The 16,833-nt window shown below is 42.4% G+C and overlaps 2 protein-coding genes across 2 annotated transcripts in view; one reads left to right on the top strand and one right to left on the bottom strand.

Moving 5' to 3' along the window:
• LOC109889476 (nidogen-1) overlaps positions 1-1,990 on the bottom strand; it is a 62,666-nt gene extending 60,676 nt beyond the window's left edge. Inside the window, exon 1 of the mRNA XM_031828842.1 lies at positions 1,673-1,990. Within this exon, the coding sequence (XP_031684702.1) occupies positions 1,673-1,876 (204 nt within the window). The 5' untranslated portion in view covers positions 1,877-1,990. The remainder of the gene's footprint in view (positions 1-1,672) is intronic.
• A 794-nt stretch (positions 1,991-2,784) lies between these two features.
• LOC109889394 (cytochrome P450 2B4-like) lies at positions 2,785-16,502 on the top strand. Its single transcript, XM_031835596.1, has 10 exons — positions 2,785-2,969; positions 11,025-11,196; positions 12,770-12,932; positions 13,199-13,351; positions 13,719-13,879; positions 14,226-14,399; positions 14,726-14,864; positions 15,352-15,539; positions 15,691-15,832; positions 15,995-16,502. The coding sequence occupies exons 1-10, from the start codon at positions 2,785-2,787 to the stop codon at positions 16,186-16,188; spliced, it is 1,671 nt and encodes a 556-aa protein (XP_031691456.1). The 3' UTR covers positions 16,189-16,502.
• Positions 16,503-16,833: the final 331 nt, after the last annotated feature.

Genomic DNA, 16,833 nt, shown 5'->3' on the forward strand with positions numbered 1-16,833 from the left:
CATTACACAAAGGAATAACCTCAACCAATTTCTAAAGACTGTTGACATCCAGTGGAAGCGATAGGAACTGCAAGAAGGTCCCTTAGAAATCGGGATTCCCAATGAAAACCCATTGAAAAGAGAGTGACCTCAAAACCGAATGGTTTGTCCTCGTGGTTTCACCTGTTAAATATGTTCTGTTATACTCACAGACTTGATTCAAACAGTTTTAGAAACTTCTGTGTTTTCTATCCAAATATAATAATATTCATATCTTATCTTCTGGGGATGAGTAGCAGACAGTTGAATTTGGGCATGCATTTCATCCGGACGAGAAAATACTGCCCCCTGTCACCAAGAAGTCAACAAGACTGAGTGGCTGACACCTTCCAAGGTCTTTGCTGTGTGAACACAAAAGAGATTGACTACCGATGCTGTTCACTGGTGCTAAGTACAGTCGGCAGACAAACATTTGACAATCATACCGGTAATGCTGAGCCTTAAGGTCACTCTGTAGCCTCTTTGGAGATAAATCAACCAATAGTCCTGTGGTGTGGGGACCTCATCAGTTCTCTGTGCCTTCTCTGTCTTTTGATCCGACAAAAGGTGGGTCACGTCACAGACAAAGCTATCTAATGGGGCATTGGGATGAGTTTACCTGGACCTTCTGGGTTTAATGTTTTGTCAATCTTCAACAATGGGGCTCAGCGCTTTTTAATGAACAGACTAGTCATTGTTTGGGTTAATTAAGCCTTACACTGCACTGTCTGGGGCCCATAGTTAAAGGGGAATTCACTCATAATGCAGTATATACATCATACAAAGATGTAGGAGAGAGAGAGAGAGAGAGAGAGAGAGAGAGAGAGAGAGAACTTGGAACTTCTGTGAGTGTAATGTTAACTTTAAACTTTTGTTTATTTAACTTTTGTGTATTATCTACTTCACTTGCTTTGACAATGTTAACATATGTTTCCCATGCCAATAAAGCCCTTGAATTGAGAGAGAGAGAGAGAGAGAGAGAGAGAGAGAGAGAGAGAGAGAGAGAGAGAGAGAGAGAGGGAGATGGACATTTGGGGACAGCAGGGGTGACAATTGCCAATGTGACATTTTGGGCAACATTCAGGTGCTTGGGAAGATCTGAAACATTCTAAACTAAAGACATTTGTGGATCAATGAATGTATCATTCTCTATCAACCATCATCACATGATTTGTTGGTATGTGATATTCTACAGTATAAGGAGGCACAGAGCCAAGACATTGTTTATGAAGGTGGGCATTGATAGCCTTATCAGTCACATAATGAATTGACTGACATTCCACACCCTTCCAGCAACATTCCACATGGCCTTTCATCCCCCCAATTCATTGGATTTGAGCAATTTATGCTAATGTAATTATCATCAAAGAGTACTTTAATATGTGAACAGATTTTGAATGATGTGAAATGTGGCACATGCATGAGATGGTAAACTAATTGATAACATATGATGTAATTGTTTTGTTAGCTATCTTTCATGGATAAAATAGCCTATCACAATGGATGCATAGGAAGGGGTTCTCAACTGCCAACATATGCACGTGAATATCATAATTGATGGCTGTGCATGTTTGCCATTGATATATTTCCCCGCTATTGTCGTGTATAATTAAGCTACTATTTTCGCATGTGCATAAACCATAATTATACTCACATAAACAGTGTCATATGCGCCATCGAAGAAGAACATTGACTGGTTCAAAATAAGTGCTTGAGTTTGGTCGGTCCCCTGCTCCAACAGTTGGTCTCCAGCTTGCTCTCCATAATCAAACATGTCGTGTTTGCTCAAACTGTTCACTGATAACGCAATGGCAAACAGAGTTGCCCATCCTAACCAACCTCCTTGATGAAGATCCATGTTTAAATACGTCTATGCCCAGAACTCTTATTAGTTTTCACCTAAAGGCTTGGCTACCCAGTTCGCCAAAGCGGTTCCGATGCAGAGCACACCTCAGGGCGCACAATAACGGAATGAATCGGCGGTAGCAAAATCCAATATAAAGGGAGGGTGGAGTTGGAGAAAGCAGAGCAATTTGCATGGGACACTTGCGCGGGGTTGCCTGTCTCACATGCAGGTTTTCCGCCAAGGTAAAGTCAGTTTCAGGTTGGATATTCGACGGATATTCACACTTTCAAACCTCAATAACCTTCAAACCACTTGAGCCACAGACTCCAAATAATTGTCATGATTTTGGAAAAATTGCGCACAACAACGCACATGTCTTATTTTCAAGATTTGGACATGAATTCGCTTTCCAAAGCGAAAAAACTTGGAAATTTGAGCAGTATTTTGCATTCCTAGTTTAATTAGTTAGGGAGCATAAACAAAGTACACACTTTTTTACATTCAAATTTCAATAGCTCCTTGATCATATGACCTACTGGCCTTTAACAAGGTTCCGAATGTAGTGGGCCTACACATTGCACACCCTTTAGTTTGTCAATTTTCATCTCACGCAGTTTGACATTAATTTTCAAGGTTTATCAATGTTTATAATTTCAATAGCTCCTTGGTCATGTTGACCTCAAACAAGGTTCAGAATGTCCACTGGCTACCCTTCTATATTGCACACCCTTTAGTTTGTCCATTTTCATTCCACACGATTTTACATGAATTTTGTCATCTTTAGAATTTCAATAGCTCCTTGGTCATGCGACCTACTGACCACTAACAAGGTTCAGACTGTGCAATTAGTGTGCCTACACATTGCACACCCTACATATTGCACACCTCATGTGACCTAGTGACCTCAAACTACTTTCAGAATGTCCACAGACCAGCGGAGACGGGCGCCGCAAGTCCAGTGCGGAAACGCGACAGATCCCGGAGAAGCTGGTGGGAGCCCCTGGGAGAGTTCTCTTTTCTTTGTGAAGGGCAGGGCGTCCTGGAATGGGTTCACCCTGAGAGACGGGCCCAAGCCCTGGAAAGCGTTGCGGTTCTGGCAGTGTCCGTTGGTTCCAATGGTTAGCAGCGTTGACTCTGGATGCACGCTAGGCCCTTCTCGCGGATCTCCCCACCTACGTTTGCATGGGGAGTCTCCGGCGGTTCATCTTACCATTAGCTAACCCTACCAGGCCTCAGGCTTGCCTGAGTGCTGGACACCACACATTGTAGGTGGGGAGGTCTCCTCAACACTCACTAGACTCGAGGCAGAGACTAAACCCATTGGCCCTCCAGTGATAGGACATTGCATGGATCTGGCTACCATCCACGCTCATTGATTTGCTGCGGACCCACAAAACGGACGGAAGAAGCCTAGGTTCCCACTGGGCACGGATCAATGAATGTCAACTTGATGGAATTCAAAGGAACGTACCCACCTGTAGTAATCCTGCTCAGTACGAGAGGAACCGCAAGTTCAGACATTTGATGTATGTGCTTGGCTGAGGAGCTAATGGTGCGAAGCTACCATCTGTGGGATTATGACTGAATGCCTCTAAGTCAAAACCCCCCCGAAACGTAATGATACCGTAGTGGCATGGGTCTTCGGTTGGCCCGGGATAGCCTCTTTTGGCAGGTGAGTAGAGCTGTTAGTGATGGGGTTGGAGTGCCGCCCCTCTCCTGATGCGCACAGCATGTTTGTGGGGAACGCAGGCTGTGGAGGTTGGAGTAGGTAAAAAAGTGTGTGGGTCACCAGGTAAATAGGGCCTGTTTCGGGTTACCAGGTGCACAGAGCCTGTTTTGGGTACCAGGTGCACAGATCCTGTTTAGGGTTACTAGATGCACAGAGCCTGTTTCGGGTTACCAGGTGCACGTGGTTCCTGACAGCAGGACTATAGACGTCTTAGTAATTCCAGGGTGTAGGGTGTTGACCGGGTAGGGAGAGTAGGTGTGGAGGCCTGGAGGTCTGTAGTTCCAGGGAGTAAGCTATACACTCTTAGGCCCAGGGAGAGGGCAGGCAGGCGGGCAGGGAGTGTAGGCCTGGAGGCCAGAAGTCAGAAGTCAGAATTCACCAGGTCAAAGGGGGCCTGGCTGGAGGTCAGGAAAGCCCCAGGGAGAAGGCCCAAGTGAATAGGTATGTGAGTGACACTGTCCTTCAGGGGAGCAGAGCAGGCAAATTAATGTAAAACCATGTGAGAAAATGGACAGACAAAAAGGTGTGCAATGTGTAGGCCCACTAAGTGTGTAAAGGGGTGCGTGCTGGTGGCAGGGAAGACAGGCGCAGGAGAACGGAATTGGTATAAACAGAGTTATTTAATAAATTCTTACAAACTCCGAAAACCAACACACAAAATAAAGAATGTGGGTAAAAACCCGTCACACACCATAACATACTTGGCACCAATACATACAACAAACAATTCCTGACAAGGACGTGGGGGAAAACAGAGGGAAAATATACAACATGTAATTTAGGGAATTGAAACCAGGTGAGTGTGAAAACAAGACAAAACAAATGGAACATGAAAAATGGATCGGCTATGGCTAGAAGACCGGTAACGTCGACCGCCGAACACCGAACAAACAAGGAGAGGAACCGACTTCGGGAGAAGTCGTGATAAAGTGTACATTCTGAACCTTGTTTGAGGTCAGTAGGTCACATGACCAAGGGGCTATTGAAATTCTAAAGTTTACAGAATTAATGTAAAAACGTGTGAGATGAAAATGGACAAACTATATAGAACGGTAGTCAATGGACATTCTGAACCTTGTTTGAGTCCAGGAGGTCACATGACCAAGACTATTAGTGTGTGCCACAGAGAGTATTTGACTCTAGCCACATAATTAAGAAAATTAGAAGAGGGGAGAGAATTTTGGCAGGCTAGAAAATGGCCTTGCCAAAATCCCCCCCGAAATCCCCCCCTTCTAATTTCCTTCATTTTGTCACTAGTCAAATACTTTCTATGTCACACATCAGAGTCAAATACTTTCTATAGAACAAACTTCACATCAGGATAGGCAACCAAAATTAATAATTCATGTATGTGTGTTATATTAGTAAAATGTAGGCAATAAACATTTCAGAACAACTACTAGTCGAATAAGACATGGGAGAGATGACGAATTTTGGCAAAGAGATTTATTTATAGACTAATACACTTGAAATTTGTGACAGTTGCCTTGTAAGACACAAATAAAAAATGCTTTCTCCTACTAAAATCAGTGAAATGTAGACTAAACTGACAACGGAGTGAAGAGCATAAATCTCAACTAGCTAGCAAGTCGCAGCAATGAAGATTGAGTGTGTGCGCGTTCACGCGCAGGGGAGGGGGGAGGGGATTCTGGCAAGGGGCACAACACCTGTTACCAAAATATTGCTGTTTCGAATTCTCGAGCTGACTAGGTGAAATATCTATTGATGAACGCTTGAGCAAGGCACTTAACAAAGAGAGTCTGCTGAATATTAAAATGTAAACAACAACACTGTTGAGTAGAGCGTCATGCCAATATATTTAACAGCTGAAAGGTGTTGCCTATGTTAACCGTCAACCGACATTTTGTTCCAAGTTAAGTAACAGATTGTAAACAATTGCAAACGATTGCAAAATAACTATATAATATGTGTGCAACATGGAGTAGTGTTGCAATGGCAGGTCGCCGTTTTCTTTTTCCAGACCTGATGAACTAGTTAAGTAAATTAATAACAAGGGAGAGAATACAAATATAACGGTACTATAAACATACTGTAGTTGCCTTATTTTTTATTTTAATCCTCGTCTTTTCTTTTTCATTTGACACTGCCACCTGCTGACTTGAGTCTGAAATTGAATGTCAAAGATTCTTTAACAATCCATTTGAATGGATGCAAAGCATTTAATAATCTATTTTTGTGTGTGATATATTTGCTTTTTGATTTAAATGAAAGATACATTTACCTGTTTTACACATGTAGTCACTACATTTAGTGGTAGTATTGCACCATCCTCTTTCTTCCGATCAGGGCATGGGCAGTTTGACGTACATTGCAGTCTTTATTGACAGATGTTAAATTGAACTCAAATATAAATGGTGAATAAAAACACATCACTGACTGATTGTTTGCTAATTAAAATATTTATTGCAAAAATATTTATTTGTGTGTGTGTGTGTGTGTGTGTGTGTGTCTTTGTATACGTGTGCCAGGGTTGGAGTCAATTCCTTTTAATTTCTCTCAATTTAGGAAATAAACTGACTTTCCACTTCCCGTTCCAATACTCCTCAATGCCTTACTTTAATAATTTGTTGGAAACTGGGATTTCAGCTTACTTTCTGATTTGACTGAATTGAAATGGAATTGATCCCAACCCTGATGTGTGCATATGAATAGGTGAATATCAGTGACTATGGTCCCTCGTCTTTTTTGCGATCTGGGGTCTCCTCCTTCTTCAATCTGGCTATATGCTCTCTTGAGCCCCTTGCTGCCAAACACCTTATCTGACATACCAGCAGGCCTCTCGCTGCTGCTTCAGTCTAGGCCTCTTTGACCTTCTCGGTTCCTGATTGAGACTATACCTCAGCCGCTTCCAGGAAAGGTACGCAGACACCTGAGAACTTTGGCACTGGACTCCACATGCTGCACAGATTTAACTCAGGGGATGACAGTTGAGGTCTCTTGAGCTGGCTCACTTCCTGATTGACGGGATGACTATCCTTCAACTGCTCCCATGTCAGGGGGCAGCGAAGGTACCCAGACACCTGACTGGCATTGGCACTGGCCTCCACATACTGCACAGCACTCTGAGACAGGTCTAGACATTGCAAGTGTAACGGGTCTTGTATGGCTCATCGACAATGGACACAGTACTGCTATCGTTCACGGTTTATTCTGTGAATACATACACAACACTGTGTAAATTTCAGCACAACTGCAAACCCACCATGAGATCTCCATCAAAGTATAACAACTCATCTGGATCTGTAATAATTTTAGAAAAGTTAAAAGTCTGTTTATAATATACATGTTATACATTACATTTACAGTTGATGTCGGAAGTTTAAATACACTTAGGTTGGAGTCATTAAAACTCGTTTTTCAACCACTCCACAAATTTCTTGTTATCAAACTATAGTTTTGGCAAGTCGGTTATGATATCTACTTTGTGCATGACACAAGTAATTTTTCAAACAATTGTTTACAGGCAGATTATTTCACTTATAATTGTTCTTTGGCTTGCAAGCCGAAGAACAACATCCCAACCGTGAAGCACGGGGGTGGCAGCATCATGTTGTGGGGGTGCTTTGCTGCAGGAGGGACTGGAGCACTTCACAGAATAGATGGCATCATGAGGAAAGGAAAATGATGTGGATATATTGAAGCAACATCTCAAGACATCAGTTAAAGTTAAAGCTTGGTCGCAAATGGGTCTTCCAAATGGACAATGACCTCAAGCATACTTCCAAAATTGTGGAAAAATGGCTTAAGGACAACAAAGTCAAGGTATTGGAGTGCCATCACAAAGCCCTGACCTCAATCCCTTAGAACATTTTTGGGCAGAACTGAAAAAGCGTGTGCGAGCAAGAAGGCCTACAAACCTGACTCAGTTACACCAGCTCTGTCGGGAGGGATGGGCCAAAATTCACCCAACTTATTGTGGGATGCTTGTGGGAGGCTTCCCAAAACGTTTGACCCAAGTTAAACCATTTAAAGGCAATGCTACCAAATACTCATTGGGAATGTGATGAAAGAAATAAAAGCTGAAATAAATCATTCTCTCTACTATTATTCTGACATTTCACATTCTTAAAATAAAGTGGTGATCATAACTGACCTAAGAAAGGGAATTTTTACTCTGATTAAATGTCAGGAATTGTGAAAAACTGAGGTTAAATGTATTTGACGAAGGTGTATGTAAACTTCCGACTTCAACTGTATAACAACATGGCTACAGAGGAGTGCTCAACATAGGACTCCGTCTGACTGCCATAACAAATCACCACAGCACATGGGCTACACGTGTACAGTAGCATATCATTATTCAATATAATTTGGGAGCACGTACCTGCGAATACATACGCAACACTGTGTAAACTTCAGCACAACTGCAAACCCAACAAGCAATCTGAGTGATGTGAAACAACATAAAATTAAAATACATTTACACTTCAAGAGGTGACTAGCCTCATTAGCTAAGAAAGTACAAGGTGAACGTTAGCTAACCTTTAGCAAAACGCAGCGTGCAAATTTTGTAAATGTCCATAAAATGATAAATACATGACACAACTCTGTAACACTATCACGTAACAACATTGATAATGATTATAAAACAATATGGGTTTCAGCCTAGCACGCACTAGATAAACTCAGCAAAAAAAGAAACGTCCTCTCACTGTCAACTGCGTTTATTTTCAGCAAACTTATCATGTGTAAATATTTGTATAAACATAACAAGATTCAACAACTGAGACATAAACTGAACAAGTTCCACAGACATGTGACTAACAGAAAATGTGTCCCTGAAAAAAGGGTGGGTCAAAATCAAAAGAAACAGTCAGTATCTAGTGTGGCCACCAGCTGCATTAAGTACTGCAGTGCATCTCCTCCTCATGGACTGCACCAGATTTGCCCGTTCTTGCTGTGATTTGTTACCCCACTCTTCCACGAAGGCACCTGCAAGTTCCCAGACATTTCTGAGGAGAATGGCCCTAGCCCTCACCCTCCGATCCAACAGGTCCCAGACGTGCTCAATGGGATCCCATTGAGATCCAGGCTCTTCGCTGGCCATGGCAGAACACTGACATTCCTGTCTTGCAGGAAATCACGCACAGAACGAGCAGCATAGCTGGTGGCATTGTCATGCTGGAGGGTCATGTCAGGAGGGTCATGTCACATCTGCAGTACTCATGCCTTCTTGCAGCATGCCTAAGGCATATTCGCGCAGATGAGCAGGGAACCTGGGCATATTTCTTTTGGTGTTTTTCAGAGTCAGTAGAAAGGACTCTTTAGTGTCCTAAGTTTTCATAACTGTGACCTTAATTGCCTACCGTCTGTAAGCTGTTAGTGTCTTAACGACCGTTCCACAGGTGCATGTTTATTAATTGTTTATGGTTCATTGAACAAGCATGGGAAACAGTGTTTAAACCCTTTACAATGAAGATCTGTGAAGTTATTTGGATTTTTACGAATTGTTTTTGAAAGATAGAGTCCTGAAAAAGGGATGTTTCGCTTTTTGCTGAATGTATGATTTTAAAAGTTAAAACACTGAGTGCAGCATGGATCACAATACATACCCCCATCAAAGTTGAACAACTCTTTGGCTGGATGCTGCGTGATCATGCGCACAGATACACACGGGGATGCAGTTACTCAAACATTACCGCACCTGGCTTCACAGCTATACATACATAACCTGACTGCTTAATTATGACAAAACTCATACAACTAACCCATGCACAAACCAGACGCCTGTGTACGCCTGTGTGCGTCCGCGTGCGCAAATTGATTTTGTCCCGCCCACACCAAACACGATCACGACACGTAGGTTGAAATATGAAAACAAACTCTGAACCAATTATATTAATTTGGGGACAGGTCAAAAAGCATTAAACATTTATGGCAATTTAGCTAGCTAGCTTGCAGTTGCTAGCTAATTTGTCCTATTTAGCTAGCTAGCTTGCTGTTGCTAGCTAATTTGTCCTGGGATATAAACATTGATTTGTTATTTTACCTGAAATGCACAAGGTCCTCTACTCGGACAATCCACACATAAAATGGTCAACTGAATTGTTTCTAGTCATCTCCCCTCCTTCCAGGCTTTTTCTTCTTTGGACTTTATATTGCGATTGGCAACTAACTTTCATAATAAGGTGTATTACCATAACCGACCTCAGTTCATCTTTCAGTCACCCACGTGGGTATAACCAATGAGGAGATGGCACATGGGTATATGCTTCTAACAGCCAATGAGGAGATGGGAGAGGCAGGACTTGCATCACGTTCTGCTTCATAAATAGAAGCAACTTCAATTTTAACGCCTGGCAACGCAGACGCTCATTGGCGCACGCAAGCAGTCTGGGTGCAATGATTGAATAACATGTATGTGTACATTTATTTTGCAATGCGCACGACGCGAGCAGTGTGGTCAGCATGGGGATGTCTATTTAACCCTGTTACACAAGGCCTGTTGGGTCAGCTTGGGACCTGACACAACCTTCTGAGATGAGCCTGGACAACCAACTTTCTTCAGGATCATCCTGATTGCAGAGGGGTTTCTGGGGTTAGCACACAGGATGCACTCCCAGAGGACTTTGGCCTTGCACCGTTCAGCAGCTCTGACTTTGGCGCCAAGAGATTGGGTCTGTAGCCGGGCTGTTGGAGACCAAAACCTTGACCTGTAGGCCACTGTCACTATGAAAACTGGGGTTCTCTTCAGAGTTGAATGCTATGTACCCCAGTGCAGTTCTCTAGGCCCTCTACTCTTTTCTATTGTTACCAATGACTTGCCACTGGCATTAAACCAGTCCACTTTTACTAACATTTTAAGTCGCTGCACAACAGTAAATTAACAAAAAAGCGAGGAAAAAACTACTCATGTTGTCCATTTTAAGTATTCCTTTGTTGAAAGGTTTGGATCAATATTCTATTTGTGTTTGAATGTTTGCAAAAAAAAAGCTCTTGTTTTGTGTCATCCATGGTATAAATGGTAATTGTTAGAATTCTTAATTTTGGCAAATATCACAATATTCTCGAAAGGAACGTCATATTAAATTAGAGCATGGAATATTGTTGTTGCAGCTCATATATTCGCATAGAAACTTCACAATAAATTTGATTTGGCTACGAGACAGCCCAGTTCCAATACCAAATCAAACAAGAAATTGTCCCAAAAATTTTTGCATCGAGTCCTGTCAAGGCTTTAAACTTACTAGTCTCCCATTGGCAGACAGGTTACCTCCCACATTAACTGTAGCCCTAGATCTGGTATTTACGAAACTAGGCTTAATGTACATTTACGAGTCAGCAAATAACCCTCTCATAAACCTCTGCTGACTAGAGTTCAAAACAAAGTCTGCAATCTGTGTGGGTGGCAACCGGCATCTTTAAATCAACCAGCTTTAAATCGTGAAGTAGCCTACACATTTCCTGAAGCCCAGTCGCGAGGCTAGGGTCGGTCGTGTTGTTGTGCTTCTTTTCCCTCCTTCTATTCTTCTTCACCAGGGTCCGCCGACCTAAAAACTTCCCACCAGGACCCCGTCCCCTGCCCATCCTCGGCAATCTGCTACAGCTGGATCCTGTCAACCCTCTCAAAGACCTGGAAAGGGTAAAGTGGGCAATATGTTGTAGGCTAGGGTTAGACCTAGTCTCGATACCTGTTACGATAACCCTGCTGGAAATTACTTTTTTTTGTGAATCTAATATTTGTGATAAAGCTTTCTACAAGCAGTCCGTAATATAGGTAAATGGATTTATATTATTCTGTATAGTAAATCCGAGACACTCCATTTAGTATGTATGATATGTTACGTTTCGTATGGTATGTATTATGGATGTCCATCACCCATTTCGTATGATATGTTACGTATTACAATTTAACGAATTTGCAAAATGTACAATAGTGTAACGACCCTGGGTTTATAACCGCGGAAATCGACCCTGCTGCACGAGCATGCTTTTGCTGCACAGTCGATAGTACGCTGGACCTTGGGCTCGAAGGTCGAGGGTTCGAGACCTGCTCCCTGCTGTTTCATTACAATATGTTATAAATTTGCCGCGCACGCACCACGTCTATTTCTATGGGCACGAGCACTGTTTATGACACAAACTGTTCACACCCTTCTTGTTGGTGGAGAGAATTTTGCAGGTTGAAAGCATATTTCCTGCAATTCCACACATTTTGTCATGGGGTGCAAAGAAAATGTTGCCGTTTTAAAGCTACATTTTTAATAATTCTATACCTTTTGCCATGTCTAATGTGTATTCATGTGATATTTGAGTGACAAAAAAATACAACAAAATCTATGGGACTAAAACAACCTTCAAGAGTAAGTTTAAAGCCGGACATAGTTCTTAAAAAGAGCAAAAAAGTTTGGGAATCACTGCCTTAAGTATCTGTCTTATGTAACCATACTAGAGGTAACATATCATGCTAACATTTACTATGTTAGGTCTAGTCTATGAGACCAGTCTGACTGAATGGGTATTAAGTCTGATGTAGACTGAAGTTTTAGGACAATGAGCAACAATAGTGGAATCGGTGGTTCACCTTCAAAATAAAGGTATTGCATTGAAACTGATGCAAAAGGATACAAACAGCAGAATCAGGCAACAATTGGACTAGAAAATACTCAAAAAGGTTGGAATGTCATAAAACATATTCAATTTAAAGACAATAATTCATTCATTTGACAATAAACAGAAATAATTATGTAATTTAGTGTAATGTTTTAAAATAATTTGTGAAAATTGTGGATAAAAACCACGCTTTACATTATTTCTAAACCATAAAATTCTAGGGAAAGGGAAACACTTTATTATCCTGGGAAGAAATGGTGTTATTACACACTAATAACACTGTATAGATATGTTGTGAATAAGGTTGAGCTTTTTTTTGTCATTTCACATAATGATGGAAACCAGGGACACTGCGACTCAATGTTTAATCTCAGAGTGCTTTGCAACTTGTAAAGGGACAAAATTATAGTAGTCATTATAGTAGTCAATAATTGTAGTCAGCCAAGAGTTACTCCTGGAACCACTCTAAAACTCAAGACTGAAAGCTTATCCATCAACCCTTCCATTGTCTCCCAAGTGCCTGAATAGCATTTCAAAAGAAAAGTCCCACATTATATTCTCACAATAAATCCTCCCCATGTCCCTTTCCTTCTGTGCTTCAGCTGAAGAGGCGCTATGGTAACGTGTTCAGTCTGTACATCGGCTCACGGCCTGCTGTGGTTCTGAATGGCCTGGAGGTGGTTCGTGAAGCACTAGTGACACACGCAGAGGAATATGCTGGACGACCAACCCATCTCCTCATCAGCCACCTCTTTGAAAGCAAAGGTAGTAGGTTCCCATTTTGAAATATGTGGTATAATAAGGGTAGTGTGTGTGTGTGTGTGTGTGTCACCGGCGGTATCTGGGCCCTTGTCTACCATGGGAGAAACCCATGGGAGACCAGGAATTAGCCCAACAGGAAACAGGAATTAGCCCAATAGGAAATCCCCCCTTGGGCTGAGGGTGACACTGATTTTAAAGTAGCAGGCATGAGACCGTGAGCCCGACCCACGTATGTTCCGTGTGTGTTTGTATGTGTGTGTGCCGATCAGGGATCGTCCTGGCCAATTATGGCTCCAGCTGGAGGGACCACCGGCGCTTTGCTCTGACCACGCTGAGAAAATTTGGTCTGGGCAAACGCTCCATGGAAGAGCGCATCCTAGAGGAGGTGTCCCACATCTGCACTGAGCTGGAGAGCAGTGCTGGTACAGTCCCACACACACAACGTCCTCGTAATCATAATCATTCCTGTACATATTCATGTCATTATCAGCGCTTAGTATCCACCCCAAAGATCCTCCAAATAATGTATCAAACAATTACACTATTAACCCCTTCTAGTTGTAACAAGCTTCCATAAACCACACAAACTTCACAGAAATAAGATACTCTCAGTAATATTCCCAGTATGACTATATTTACTATACTTGTTTTAACATTAGGTATAAAGACTGTGGGGGTTGTTACTTTATCTATCCTGTCAGTGTGTTCAATTCAGTAGCTCTGTGATCGTTGTTATTACCTTGTCTGTGTATATTGCCTCATGTGGTGACCGTTGCTGTGTCCTGGTAGGCGGTTCGATGGACCCTCAGCACCTGTTCCATCTGACTGCGTCTAACATCATCTGCTCACTGATTTTCGGAGAGAGGTTCGAATATGACGACCCGGTCATCCTCACCCTCATCCAGAGGTTAGAGGAGTTGACCAAGGAAGCTTTTGGACCTTGGGCCATGGTACAGTCTAAGCCCTGTGTCACTCCATGCTTACTAAAAAAAAAGGATCCCAAAATGGTTATTTCGGCCGTCTCCAGGTAGAACCCTTTTGGGTTCCAGGTAGAACTCTCTGTGGAAAGGGTTCTACACTGAACCCAAAAGTGTTCTTCAAATGCGTTCTTCAAAGTGTTCTCCCATGGGGACAGCCAAAGAATCCTTTTAGGTTCTAGATGGAACCTTTTATTATTTTAAGTGTACATGATCCTCACTGACCTCTCTGTGCTAGACATGGCATGTGCTAGACATGACACACTGATCCACATTCCCCTCTGTTTTACATCCATTTCCTCCAATCTATATTTTGTAGCTCTATGAAATCATTCCAGTCTTGAGGCCCTTCCCTTTGCCCTTCAGGAACATTTTACACAAATTTAATCAAATGAAGGAACATATCAAGAAGATTGTGACCAAGCACAAAAGTTCAAGGGTCGTGGGAGAGCCCAGAGACCTTCTTGACTGCTACCTGGACCAGATTGACAAGGTAGGAGAACAATAGAACTAGGGTTCTAGAAGTAAAATAAATAAGATAAGATATAAAGTAAGTAGCCAGGAGCCTATCTCCTGTTTCTGTAGCATTTAAGCAGCTTGATGTAGAAGTACAACCCTGGATAGGACACTAGTCTGTCGCAGGACATTACCCTGAGTATCTGCCAATCAGAGAGGCATCGGATCCCATTTTTAGAGTCTTTGGTATGACTTCCGTGAGAAGGGCAAAAACATTTTTGGGGCTGGTGGAAGAGGAGGAAGTACTTTACAGGATGGAGCAGAATTTAATGTAGAGACATTTGGTGTGTGTGTGTGTTTCAGACAGCTAATGGAGGCTCCACATTTAATGACACTCATATGGTGTTTCTACTACTTGACCTGTTCATGGCTGGGACAGACACCACTTCCAACACCCTCCGCTCTGCCGTGCTACACCTGATGACCAACCAGCATGTACAGGGTGAGGAAATACACACACAACACACACACACACTGGAATACATTTCATTCAATGCGATGGCGCTTGTAGACAATGTGTCGGCATTCATGGTAAACACTGCATATCAAATCAGATTTTATTTGTCACATACACATGGTTAGCAGATGTTAATGCAAGTGTAGCGAAATGCTTGTGCTTCTAGTTCTGACCAGGCAATAATATCTACCAAGTAATCTAACCTAACAATTTCACTACAACTACCTTATACACAAGTAAGTGTAAAGGAATGAATAAGAATATGTACATAAAAATATATGAATGAGCGATGGCCGAACGGCATAGGCAAGATGCAGTAGATGGTATAGAGTACCGTATATATATAGTATATATATATATATATATATTTCTATACATATGTATATGAGATGAGTATGTCGGCTAAATAGGAAATTGTTCTACAAAGCTTGATCGGATTGAATCCCGGCCAAAGAGTGTGTGTTTGTCCCAGATCGCTGTTACCGAGAGATCACCAACATTCTTGAGGGACGTGCAGATGCTTCGTTTGAGGACAGACATGCCATGCCGTATGTTCAAGCCATGATCCATGAGGTACAGCGCATGAGTGACACCGTTCCTCTTGGCGTGTTCCGTACTACCTGCAGCGACACGCAACTACACAGCTACCAGCTGCCCCAGGTGAGCATTACCATGACGACTGATATGCTGCCTGTTGTTGACCTTAGAACTATAAAGGTCGCCTGGGCTAGAGGGAGTGATGTCATGATGGGTGCTGTGTCAGTCTTCAGTGTATCTCTCCACCGCACCCTTAATCCCTCATCTGTTCCAGGGCACTATGGTAATTCCTAACCTGTCTTCGGTGCTGCATGAAGAAGGCCAGTGGAAATTCCCTCACGAGTTCAACCCTGAAAACTTTCTCAACGAGGTCGGAGAGTTTGTGAAACCGGAAGCCTTTCTGCCATTCTCAGCAGGTGCCTTTTTGCAAAAGCGTCAATATCTATGGCTTATAAATGATAGTGTGTTGTACAGAGACAGGAGAATATGTTGACATAAAATGCCAGGCTGCATGGATATGAAGGTATGAGTGAAATGTTGTTCTCATTGATAGCCGTGTGTGTGTGTGTGTTCCCCAGGATCTCGTGTGTGTCTGGGGGAGGGGTTAGCACGTATGGAGCTCTTCCTGGTTCTAGTGACATTGCTTCGGCGTTTCCAATTCGTCTGGCCTGAGGATGGAGGTGTCCCAGATTTCAGCCTCATCTTTGGTGGGACACAGTCTCAAAAGCCCTTTCGCCTGGGAGTGCACCTGAGGAGCAGCGAGAGAGGGTGAACTACCCACAGTCTCCACGAGAGCACTAGTTCTGCCAGACAGCTACAGATCTTCTTCTGTAATAATTCACCTTAATTTTAGTAACTCTTCAAATAAGTCATTTTCAACAATGTGTAACCCACCATTGAATGCCTTATTATCTGTGTCATCTTCTGTAAGGATCAGATCATTCACAAACTAGATCTTTCAGTATGCTTGCATGCATTTTGTAATACATACCCTCTTAAAACCATTAGTTTTGTGTTTCTGTTACTGACAACTAATTGTATTTTCTTATCAAGTGATCTTAAGTAAAATAACAATTGCTAAAAACATGTGATTTTGATTTTTTTTTTAAAGGTGGACCACCTGGCGCGCTTAACAAAATACAAGGGGGTGGAAAACCCAGGTGTTACCTAGTGTGCATAGACAGATTAAATACTACGGTTATGTATGCCCGCAGGCCTCTGGCCTAACCGCTACCAAGGGGCGTTCCCCTTCCCCTCCTGGGAACAAATGAAACAGAATAATTACTAATACTTAATGTTAGTGTTTTTGGTTATTGAAATTGTTCACTAAGCCCTATTGGCATACACATACCTCGGGAAGGATCGGCTACAACAATCAACACAGGACATAAAAAGATGCTCTCCTCCCTGACGCAGG

Source organism: Oncorhynchus kisutch, linkage group LG1 (assembly GCF_002021735.2).
Source record: "Oncorhynchus kisutch isolate 150728-3 linkage group LG1, Okis_V2, whole genome shotgun sequence".
Taxonomy (NCBI): domain Eukaryota; kingdom Metazoa; phylum Chordata; class Actinopteri; order Salmoniformes; family Salmonidae; genus Oncorhynchus; species Oncorhynchus kisutch.

Bases quoted from the DNA above. Each gene is read 5' to 3' on its own strand.
- LOC109889394 (XM_031835596.1), top strand. From the start codon at position 2,785: ATGTCCACAGACCAGCGGAGACGGGCGCCGCAAGTCCAGTGCGGAAAC. The intron at 2,970-11,024 runs GTTGGTTCCAAT...CATTTCCTGAAG, and splicing joins TTGCGGTTCTGGCAGTGTCC to CCCAGTCGCGAGGCTAGGGT. The intron at 11,197-12,769 runs GTAAAGTGGGCA...TCTGTGCTTCAG, and splicing joins CTCTCAAAGACCTGGAAAGG to CTGAAGAGGCGCTATGGTAA.